The sequence below is a fragment of the Dromiciops gliroides genome, chromosome 3 (genome assembly GCF_019393635.1).
Source record: "Dromiciops gliroides isolate mDroGli1 chromosome 3, mDroGli1.pri, whole genome shotgun sequence".
Taxonomy (NCBI): Eukaryota; Metazoa; Chordata; class Mammalia; order Microbiotheria; family Microbiotheriidae; genus Dromiciops; species Dromiciops gliroides.
In genome coordinates this window covers 64,499,477-64,511,158 of record NC_057863.1, presented here as the reverse complement: position 1 = coordinate 64,511,158, position 11,682 = coordinate 64,499,477, and the positions used below count along the sequence as shown (strand labels likewise).

The window sequence follows — 11,682 nt, the reverse complement described above, 5'->3', positions numbered from 1 at the left end:
TTAAAATTCTAGCTAGTCTGTCTAAAATATCTAATGAGTGGTCGCCAATAAATTATAAGCTTTAGCAAGAGTTAGACTTTTAAGCATTTATTAAGGAGAATAAGAATTTGGTAAAGAGAGAGAAAAAGGCCTAGATTCCTATCTATTAAAGGGAGAGCACATTTCTAGCTCCCTTCTCCGCCAGAGTCCAGAGGAAAAAAGCCCGAGACCGAGCGCCAGTCTCTTCCTTCCTCCTCCCACTCGTCCGCGTCACTTCCTGATGCCTGGTCTTGCCCTCAAAGACCTTCGCTTCATGGGCAGAACTCCTCCACAGCAAGTCTCCAGCAGGTGGCATCATTCCAATCGTTACAGTCCCCCCTGTTGTTCCTCAAGAAACAAAATGTTTCCTTGATGGAACAGTAAAAACAATATAATAACTATTGCTAACTAATAATATGTGAACAACAATATAGAAAAGGAAGAGAGGAAAGTTTTGTCCAGAGGGGCGATTTTTTTTTTGTCCTCATGAACCGACGCTTTGACATTAGTCTTGCAAAGGGAGGGCCTCTGCAGAGAATACATGTTACAGATGGTGTATATTATAACAGAAAGAGAAAAAAACAACAAAAACAACAAATCAAAACTGTTCATTTAAAGTCTCTGAAAGTCTTTTCTTAGATGTCCTCTAGGTGTAGTCATGGAATGGAAGTCTTTTCCGGGGTTGATGTGTGGATGCTGGTAATCAGCCAGGAAAATTTCCTACAAAATTGAGCTTAACACAACTTTAAAATAGCTTTGTCAATAATCAAATCAAACAATGAAAGTTCTCAAAAACATGTCTAAGGGAATTCAGAATCTTAGTTGTTACACATGAAACATATAATAAAACAAAAATTGAAACATTCTTTAAAATTATAATATTACTATAGTCCCCCCTTATGGAGGGTAATTGAGAAGACAATTGCTGTGATATTAATTTTTTAAAATAATTTTTATCTTTGTTTCATCATTTTTTGCATCATCTGCCTAATTATCCTCATGCCATTATGAGAAATTTAAAAATCTAATATAATTGGTAACAGGTGTCAAGGCCAAATTCAACACTGTATTTATCATGACACCTGAGATAATTATGGGGGTTACCATAAAAGAACAGAGAAATGATGGGATATGAGCATTCCCACACTTGAGCAATATGTACTGTCCATGCAGTATGCCAGGCTTAAAATAGGTGGATGGAATATATGTCCATGCCACCGAACATATTGGAGGAAACTGAGTCAGACTTAATCAGATGCATGGGATTGAGATGTCCATGGCATCAGGCATATAGGAGGGAGCATAGAAGCCAGGTGTAGAAGTGAGATGGGTGGGATCAATACTTCCAGCCATCTGTACAATATTGTGGGGAAAAAAGAGTATAAAATATTAAACCAAGAGAATCCAACCTCAACATTTGTCAAAAGCCGTTCCCTCGGCCATACCTTGACTTCATGCATGTCTCCCCTCATGTGACAGTTCAGTGTCTGCTCCTTGAGCAATATGTATTCCTCTTGTGATTGGATGGCACCTTGGCCAACTGGCATCTGATAACTCAGAATAAAGGCAATTAATGTCTTAAATGATAAGTTCCCATAATCCAAGTCTCATATGGATTTAAAATTGAGGATAATAAATGATTGCAAAAAATGTGAATACATCTTGACTCAAAATATAATATATAATTATGCAACAATTTCAAATAATACCCTTTTTTTTTTACTTAGTATACAATTACTTTTGTGAAAAATCAGAACATACTTAAATACAAGTTAAAGCACAACAGAATCTCAAAGAACTTTTTTTTTGAAAAAAGAAAACTTTTACAAATGTTCCCCTCTTTTTTTTTTTTGAATATGCTTATCAAAAATAATACTTCTAGAATCAATTTACACTTGCCATGGCAACCAATTTGCCAGGGAAATGCTTCGAAGAGTTTGATCAAATAATCAGTTGAGAAAAAATAACAAAAACAAACAACTCAGAATATGGGAGCACAATACTCCTAGAATTAACATTGTATTATGAAATCAAAACCATCTTGCAATTTTTTAAAATTAGATAAATGTATAGAAGAAAATACACATGGAACAATAAAAGACAGTGAAATTCAAACTAAGGAAATCTAAATGAGCATGAACTTAATATTAATGAGTATTACAAAATATAAACTTGATCGCATGACTATAAAAAGCTTTTACAAATATTCTCCTTGTTTTAGAAACTAAGTATAAGACACAATCTCAAAAGCATTAAAATCTCTATGAAAATAAACCTATACCATTAATTCCAAAATGTATATGTAATAGCATAGAAATCCTATGTAACCTCTGAACTGACATTAATAATCTGAGTGAATTCAGAACACTCTTGATTCCGATATCTAAAATCCCCAATACTCATATCAATACCTTGCTGCTTACTTCTACATTTCTGTAAAATATATACCCTTCCATGGCAAAAGAAGCAGAGTCTTGAACTATGTTGATTGTCATTCTTATTCAGCTTAAGTTTTTCTTCTTTAACCCCTCTATATTGTCTGTCGGGCTTTTCACCATACAAATGCTTTATAAGATTACTAATTAAAGACAAAAGCAGGTTAGCAAAATTATGAACAAAACGAGCATATCTGGAATTTAAAGAGTTTTCTAAGATTGTCTCAAAAGCACAGCCAGGCCGGGGAAGGGCTGAGCCTGAAGCTGCAAATGCAGGTAGAAAAAGTTGAGCATGCGCACCAGATCTCTGGACTTCCCAGGCAGGGGAAACTATGGGCTTGGCCATAGGAGGAGTAGAGGGTGGGGTCTGGAGAGGAGGGGAGGGACCAGAGCAATTTGAATCAGACTTGATTTTGAACTCAGGCCTGGATTCCTCTTCCCCCACTTTGCCTCCAGGTGCTAGGGGATTAAAAGCTTCTAGAGGGTGGGTCATTGCCTCCAGGCATGCAAAATTAGAGCAACAATTAGTGTTAGAACTGGGAAAAGCTGCGGGAATCTCTTCAGGTTTCTCTGAAAAAGCATGGTTGGGAGAGGGAGAGATATTTCCTTGTGTGAGTAAGTTGCTGGCTCTTTTAACAAAAATAAAAAGAAAAATAGAAAATCCACAAAAACAAAGCATTAACATGATCTTATCTCCCATTTGTCTGGTTAAACAGACCAAAATCAAAAATAGGATAATTAGGGAGTTTAAAAGGTCCATTCGAAAAAATTCAAAGGAAAAACACAGCCAGTACGCCAGTACTTAGCAGTTAAAGGGAGAGGGAGGGGAAATTTCTTACCCAACCAGCAGATCAGAAGAAGACTGAGGGTTAGCTTTCCTCTTCGTGGTCAGCCATCTGTTAAGGGTTAAAATTCTAGCTAGTCTGTCTAAAATATCTAATGAGTGGTCGCCAATAAATTATAAGCTTTAGCAAGAGTTAGACTTTTAAGCATTTATTAAGGAGAATAAGAATTTGGTAAAGAGAGAGAAAAAGGCCTAGATTCCTATCTATTAAAGGGAGAGCACATTTCTAGCTCCCTTCTCCGCCAGAGTCCAGAGGAAAAAAGCCCGAGACCGAGCGCCAGTCTCTTCCTTCCTCCTCCCACTCGTCCGCGTCACTTCCTGATGCCTGGTCTTGCCCTCAAAGACCTTCGCTTCATGGGCAGAACTCCTCCACAGCAAGTCTCCAGCAGGTGGCATCATTCCAATCGTTACACCACCCAGAGCCAGAGCATAACCACTTGCCAGATGAATCTAAGGGGGATCTGGTGACTCTGATGACTTGATGAAGGGTGTTGTGAGGCTCAATCGTAATAGTGGATGTAAAGCACTTTGTTTTGTTTTGTTTTGTTTAAGTGAGGCAATTGGGGTTAAGTGACTTGCCCAGGGTCACACAGCTAGTAAGTGTGTGTTAAGTGTCTGAGGCCGGATTTGAACTCAGGTACTCCTGACTCCAGGGCCGGTGCTCTATCCACTGCGCCACCTAGCTGCCCCTGTAAAGCACTTTGTAAACTTTAAAGTGCCATAGAAATGCCAGTTATTATTATTATTTTATTATAATCCTATGATCTCTAGTGAAGTGATGATTGAATCTTCTATGGTACTACTTGATTCAAGCAGTGCTAATAAATCAATTAAAAGAGAGAGTTGGTAAATTTAATCTGAATTATCAACACCTTTTTAGGTCCAGACCATCAACAAGATAATTAAGCCCAGATTTTAGCAACTGTCAATTTCAGAGTGACTGCTCACACTGAAAATTTAACAATGGACTCTTAAAATAGTGTGTCTGCAGCACAATAGAAAATAATTACTAAGGCACACAGATTATTTCCAATATGAGCATTTTGCACTTGGATAGTCAGAGAATTATTATGTGCTATGAAAGAAGTCTGAATTCTAGCATAAGATAAGAACAATCACATTCATGTTTTAATCTGGGAAAGAAACATTACTGATATTAGACAGCTAATATTGACATCTATTTTTTCTTTAATGTTGCTGATTTCTAGGTGATTTTCAGAATTGATATTTCTGCTGGATTATTTATATTTACCATATGGTAAGATCATATGGCTAATGTTTTATATATACACATATATAGACTTCATATGTAATATTGATGTTGACATCCATTTAATTACGTGCTCTTTTTAAACAAATTAATATATATACACACACATAATAACATTAATCCTATTTCTGCATTAGTCATGTTACAAGAGAAAAAATCAGAGCAATGATGAAAAACCTCAAAATAGAAAAAAAAACAGCATCAAAAACAAAAGAAATAGTATGGTTCATTCAGCATCTATACTCCGCAGTTCTTTTTTTTTTTCCCCCTTGGATTTGGAGATCCTCTTTCATCACAAGTTCCCTGGAACTCTTCTGTACCATTGCATTGGTGAGAAGAATATAGACCATCACAGTAGATCAACACTCAATGTTGATGATACTGTGTACAATGTTCTTCTGGTTCTGCTCATCTCACTCATCATCAGCTCACGCAAGACCCTCCAGGTTTCTCTGAACTCCTCCTGCTCATCATTTCTTACAGCACAATAGTATTCCATTGTATTCATATACCACAACTTGTCCAGCCATTCCCCAATTGATGGGCACCCCCTCAACTTCCAATTCCTTGCCACCACGTAAAGAGCAGCTATAAATATTTTTGTACATGTGGGTCCCTTTCCCCTTTCCATGATTTCTTTGGGAAAAAGACCCAAAAGTGGTATTGCTGGGTCAAAGGGTATACACAGCTTTATCGCCCTTTGGGCATAATTCCAAATTGCTCTCCAGAATGGTTGGATCAGTTCACAGCTCCACCAACAATGAATTTAACTGCATGCTCTTAATGAAAATAAAAAGGTAAATCTTACCTTTAGTAAATTATTCAATATTTTATTTTCCTTTATGTTTCCTGGAATAGGTAAGAAGAATGATGAATTAAGATCGTTTGGCATCCATATGTAAGACAACTTGAATAAAGTCAATAAAATCTTGCACTGCCTACATTTTCCTTATCAATTTGTTCCCAGAAATATGCTAACTAAAATGAGCCACTTCTTTTATGTGACAATTCAATCAGCATCTACTGGCAAAAATCACAATGCCGCTTTCTTGCTCCAGAAGTCAATTATGGTTCCTTGAACATAGGAAAAGTAATGACCCCCTAATTGAAGGAGGTGATTTTTAATTATTCATGCCCAAGAGCAATCTTTTATAATCCATGAAGATTTTCTAACAGTCAATTTCCTTTACTCTTAATTGTAAGAGAACTCAGGATCAAAATAGGTCTATGGCATCTCAGGGTCTTTGGGTGAAAATGATCATTGGCAAAATTGTGAAATAGATAAAGTTTGCCTTCAATGCAGTAAGCACTTATCAAGTGTCTGCTATGTTCTAGGCATTGTGCATACAAAGACAAAAAATGATTACCTTCAGGAAATTACCATTCTGCTGGGATGAAACCATATTTATAAAGGGAAATCAATATAAAATATAAACATCATAAATACAAACTCTCAATTGGAGGAAGTACTAACAACTGGGGGGTTCCGAAAAAGTCTTTTTCAGGTAAGCTGAAACTTGAAGAAATTAAGGGTTTTCAAGAGACAGAGGTAAGGAGGAAGAGCATTCCAGATATGGAATGGGCAAAGGCAGCAGGGAGGGATATTAAACATCATGCGCAAGAACCATCAGCCGTCCAATTTGGCTGCAGGGCAGAAAGTTTGAGGGAGAATAAAGGGTAATTAGCCTGGAAACGAAAGTGGGATCTAGATTACAAAGGGCTTTAAATACTGGCAAGAAGAGATTGGATTTTATCTCAGAAGCAACAGGGAGCCGCTAGCCTTAGTACTTCTACATACTTTTCTGGAACTGTCCTGTCTCCCTCTGCTCCCCTCACCATCTCTCACACACGCCAAGTCTCCACAAACTGCTTTTGGCTGCTCAGGCAGCGGATGTGGTACCTCATCCTAACCACTTCCTCAGAGCTGCATCCTTCAGACCTTTCCTTCTCTCTCCCCCCAGGCCTCACCTCCTCCTTCCATCACAATTTACCTATCTGTTGTCAGATTCCTTAAGAATATTATTAAGTGACAAGGAATATTAATAAACTAGGTAGGTCCAATAGGAATTAGTGGCTTAATATGTCATCCTTCCTAAATAATGTTTGCATTTTAACAAGTTCCACAAAGTCTCCTGTGATCTTCATAGCTAGAAATGATTCTTCCCTTCAAGAATCTCTTGTGCCTTTCTATTTGATCTCTCTTATATACATATCAATGGGCAACTAGGTGTTATAGTGGATAGAATTCCTGCACTGAGAATCAAGAAGACCTGTGTTCAAATCTGGCCTCAGACACTTACTAGCTGTGTGACCCTGGGCAAGTCACTCAACCCTGTTTGCCTCAGTTTACTCATCTGTCAACTGAATTGGAGAAGGAAATGGCAAATTATTCCAGTATCTTTGCCAAGAAAACCCTAAATGGGTCACAAAGAGTCAGACACAACTGAAAAATGACCCAACAACAACATATACTTTTTATATTGTTACTTGTACTCCAGTATCGAGGTCTGGGTCTTGTCCCACCACTAGGGTATAAACTACTTCAAAGTAAGGAAGGTATCATTTCATCTTTCTATCCCCAAGAGCCTACCACTAGCAGAGCTGATGGGATTTTTAAAAAAATTATTTTTGGTATAGATGGTATGGATCTCACACATGGATATGAGAACTCTCTGCTAATTTAGGTCACACTCCATCCATAACTTGGTCGATGAATCCTGGAGAGTGGCCAAAGGTCTAGAAAGGTTGTGGCCTTGTTCATGGGTACCCTGGTAGCAAATGTGATAGGCAGAATTTGAACCTAAGTCTTGCTGACTCCATGCCCAGCACTCTGTCAACCCCACCACACACAGCATTCATTCTCTTCACTTCAATATGATGCCTCTCCCTTGAACACACTTGCCACCCAACTCTGCAAATGGTTCAGTTAATTGAATTAGTCAATGTAACAGTACAACCAGAATAAATCTATTAATTTACCACCGGATCCATGGTCACAAAGAATCATACTGAAAACAAAAGCCAAAAATTTACTGGTTGTAGCGTAAGTGTTAGTAGTAACAATAACTTAAATTTATAAGACAACCCTAGAGGTTACAATGTTCTTTAATCTACAGTATCTTATGTGATCCTCATAACAACCCTGTGCAACAGGGAGAGGAAATATTATTAACCCTATTTTATGGATGAGGAAACTGAGACTGTGGAGTTGAAGTAACTGGCCCCAAAATACACAGCCTACCACCCAGGGTAGAGCTGGGATTCTGGATGAGTGACTTCAACTCCTGAAGTCTAAATTCTCTCAACTGTAAAAAGGGAATGATAGTGATTCCAAGTCTAGAATTCTTAAAAGGGTTGTTGTTGAGTTGTTTTCAGCCCTGTCTGACTCTTCATGACCCTGTTGGGAATTTTCTTGGCAAGGATACTGGAGTAGTTTGCCATTTCCTTCTCCAGCTCATTTTACAGATGAGGAAACTCAGACAAAGTTAAGTGACTAGCATAGGGTGACACTGCTAGCAAGTGTCGGAGGCCAGATTTGAACTCAGGAAAATTCATCTTCCTGATACTAGGTCCAGCATTCTATCCCCTTTTGCCACCCAGCTGCCCTAGAGATGTCACCAGCATCAAGATTTCTTCATCAAACATTGACATGGAATGGAAGAGCAGGTTTTAGAAGAATAGAGTCTGGCAAATGCTGTACTGCTTCGTGTTTTTCAAGACATAGATAGTCTTCTCTAGGAGAAATAGAATAGGTTCCACATCTCGCTTTTAATCTAGTATTCAGCCTTGCTCCTTGGGAACAGATATAAAATAGCAGATGTTTGAGGCAGGCCTCATTCCTGCATTCTCTTAGTTCAGGTTCACTATTCTAATTGCTTACAAGATAGTGGGCATCTTTCAGAGGGGTTTGGTTAGTGAGGTGGCCTTTTGTTTCCCTTTCCTTTACTATGTCACCATGAATGCCCAGGAGACTTTACACCCTTCCCCCCACTTCAGGTCTTCACAGAGGAAGCTTCCTGGGAATGAGTTTGTCAGTTATTTGCAAAATGTTAGCTCCTCTTTTGGAACTAGGGCCAAAGGACTATAAAACCATGCATACTCTTCACCTAGCAATACCACTATTATGTTGGCATCCCAAAAAGATTTTTTTAAAAAGAAAAAAGTTGAATTCGAAATTGGGGTGATGCCCATCAATTGGGGAATGGCTGAACAAATTGTGGGATGAGATTAGGAGGAAACACTATTGTGCTGTAAGAAATGATGAGCAGGATGCTATCAGAAGGAATTATGAAAAATGCAATCAATCTACAGAGAAAGAACTGATGGTATCTGAATACAGATTGAAGTATGATTTTTTTTGTTAGTTCCTCTTTCTAAAGTTTTTTTGGCCTGTTTTCTTTCACAACCTGACTAATGTGGAAATGTTTTGCCTGACTGCGCATGTATGACAGATTGAATTGCTTGAGTTCTTAAGCGGGGCTGGAGAGGGAGGGAGGAAGAGAATTTGGAACATAAAGTTTTAAAAATCGATGTGAAAATTTGATTTTACATGTAATTTGGGGAAAATTCTACATAAATAATTTTTTTAAAAGTTACACCCCCAAGCTCTGCAAACTACAGAACCAACCGGAGGATGGGTTTAATAAACTCACTCCGCTCCGTTTTTACCCGTTGATTCTTATAACCACCGCTTCCCCAAGGCGTCATTTAGTAGATCTCTTCCATCAATTGGTTTGGGGTTCTTTGAATGAGAGCTGAAATGAACCACAAAAAATGGTTGGTGGAGGGAACGGTTGGTTAATGAAGCAAACGATAGTTGTCTGTATCTAGGTGATAAGCCACATTTAGCCTGTAATAAACGACTGCGCTCGCTCAGATTCGTCTTCGCGGGTCAGATTACCCCCTCTGCTCTCGTTCCAGTCCTGGCTTCCCTCCGTCTTTGGGGGAGGGATAGCGGGCAGACTAGCTGGACAATGGACCCTCCCTCGGCAGCTGCCACCCTGGCTCCAGGCGGGAACTCTGGATGCCCGCCCGGGAACTATTGGGCAGCCCCCAAAGCCAGAATAGGGTCAAGGCTGCGGCCCCTCCCACCCTCCGGGCAATGGCCAGCTCAAGGTGCCCTCGGGCTCTCCGAGAGGCTCCCCAAGTGCGCGGAGTGGGAGCAGCGCGGGCGCACCGGGGCTAGGGGCGGAGGCGGGGGCGGGGGCGGGGGCGCCAAGGCTTCCGACTTCCTGAAGGTATAGGAGAGGAGCATTGGCAGCCAGCATCCGAGATTGGGCCGGCTGCGCTGCCCTCCTACCTGCCCTGGCGGAGGTAACGGTCCCGTGGCATCAAGTTTGCATCCAGCCCACGGACTGAGCGGACGCACCGGCTGACGGACGCACGTGTCCCGCGCAGGCCATGAAGGTCCAGTTTGCCCCCATAAACATCCCCCTGGAGAGGAGGCTGCAGACCGCTGCGGTGCTTCAGTGGGTCTTCTCCTTCCTCCTACTGGGTAAGAGCACCCGCTGGCTGGTGGGATGGCTATGCCCCCTACTTTGCCCCTCCCGCCCTGCCCTCGGCGCTCTCGGGCCCCAGGGACCCCTCTCCCAGGGTCAGCAATCCTAGACCCAGAATTTGGGTCGCTGCCTCTACCCCCCTCCCACCCCCCAAAAGCTAGATCGTTGCTAAGCAGAAATTTGGCCCCACTGCGGCCAGGACTGTTGACCATCACTTAAATGGAAATATGGGAGCCCCACTTTCTTTGGGTCAGGTATAAAAAAAAAATACACGAGGGCTCCGCAGCAGCCTTGCTCCGCCGCCAAGACAAATAATTGTCTTGATTTGAATCTCGCTTTGCGGTGCAGAAAGCGGGGAACGCTGGTTCCATATACTTCAGGGAGTTGGATTTCTTTAAATCATTGGACCCAGAAGCATTTTCCAGGCTTGTTTTCAGTTCAGCTTACTGCTTACACACTTCAGCAGACCCAATTGAGAGTACAGACAACCTCCTTAAAGAAAGCTCGCCTGATGGGCTAAGACATCTTCCCCAAAGGTTCTTTCTTCTGCAAGCTTATTTTGCCATTGGTGATGGGAGAGTTGAGTTCTGGGGGTTTGAGGTTCTCTGAACCAAAGCTGTCTACGGAAATCTTTTTGTTCTCTTTTTTTTTATTTTGAATTTTTCTACTTGGTAGTATTTTATTTTCCAATTACATGTAAAGATTGTTTTGAACATTCATTTTTGTAAGATTTTGAGTTCCACATTTTTCTGCTTCCCTCCTCCCCATCCCTAGCCAGCAAGAAATTAGATATAGGTGATATATGTGTATATATGTGACATATACACACATACATATATGTATATATGTGTATACACATATATACACATGTGTATATACATATACAATCACGTTATACATATTTCCATATTAGTCATGTTGTAAAAGAAGAATCAGAACAAAAGGGAAAACCCACAAGAAAGAAAAAAATAACCACAACAACTGAAGTGAAAATAGTATGCTTTGATCTGCATTCAGACTCCATAGTTATTTTTCTGGATGTGGAGAGCATTTTCCATCCTAAGTCTTTTGGAATTGCCTTGGATCATTGTATTGCTGAGAATATCTGTCTTTCACAGTTGATCATCACACACTGTTGCTGTTCTGAAATTTTTTTAAACATGCATTTCCATCTAGGGAGCAGAACACAAAGAGTTGTCCATTTCATATGGCTTGCTTTTGTGGAAATCATTTTGTGCTCTGTTATCTCTGGTCTTCGATGCCTCCTGGGGACTGAAGTGCAAATACTAGCAATGGTGTTGTTTACCTGCAGTTTGCAGAGTCCTGTCCTGGAAACTGGGGAGATACAAAGTTTAGATAAGACTAGGACCTTATCCTCAAAAAGTTTAAGGTGTAGGAGATAGAGGAAACACAAACAACTGATATCCAAGATAACTGCATGAGAGAAGTTTAAAACAAAGTTGTTTGTGGACCTAAAGAACATAAAATAGAGGCGCTGGCGAGGAGGCCTGGGGAAATCCAACAAAGATTCCTGAAGAAGTATTTTTTGGAGTTGAGCTTTATGGGATGGGTAGAAATTAAAAAGGTGTTGGCTCCCCCCTCCTTGAGCCCTTCCTT

The 11,682-nt window shown here is 40.2% G+C and overlaps 1 protein-coding gene across 1 annotated transcript in view; it reads left to right on the top strand.

Annotated features, from left to right (window-relative positions):
• Positions 1-9,798: 9,798 nt before the first annotated feature.
• MOGAT1 (monoacylglycerol O-acyltransferase 1) overlaps positions 9,799-11,682 on the top strand; it is a 36,627-nt gene continuing 34,743 nt past the window's right edge. Inside the window, exon 1 of the mRNA XM_043992453.1 lies at positions 9,799-10,061. Within this exon, the coding sequence (XP_043848388.1) occupies positions 9,968-10,061 (94 nt within the window). The 5' untranslated portion in view covers positions 9,799-9,967. The remainder of the gene's footprint in view (positions 10,062-11,682) is intronic.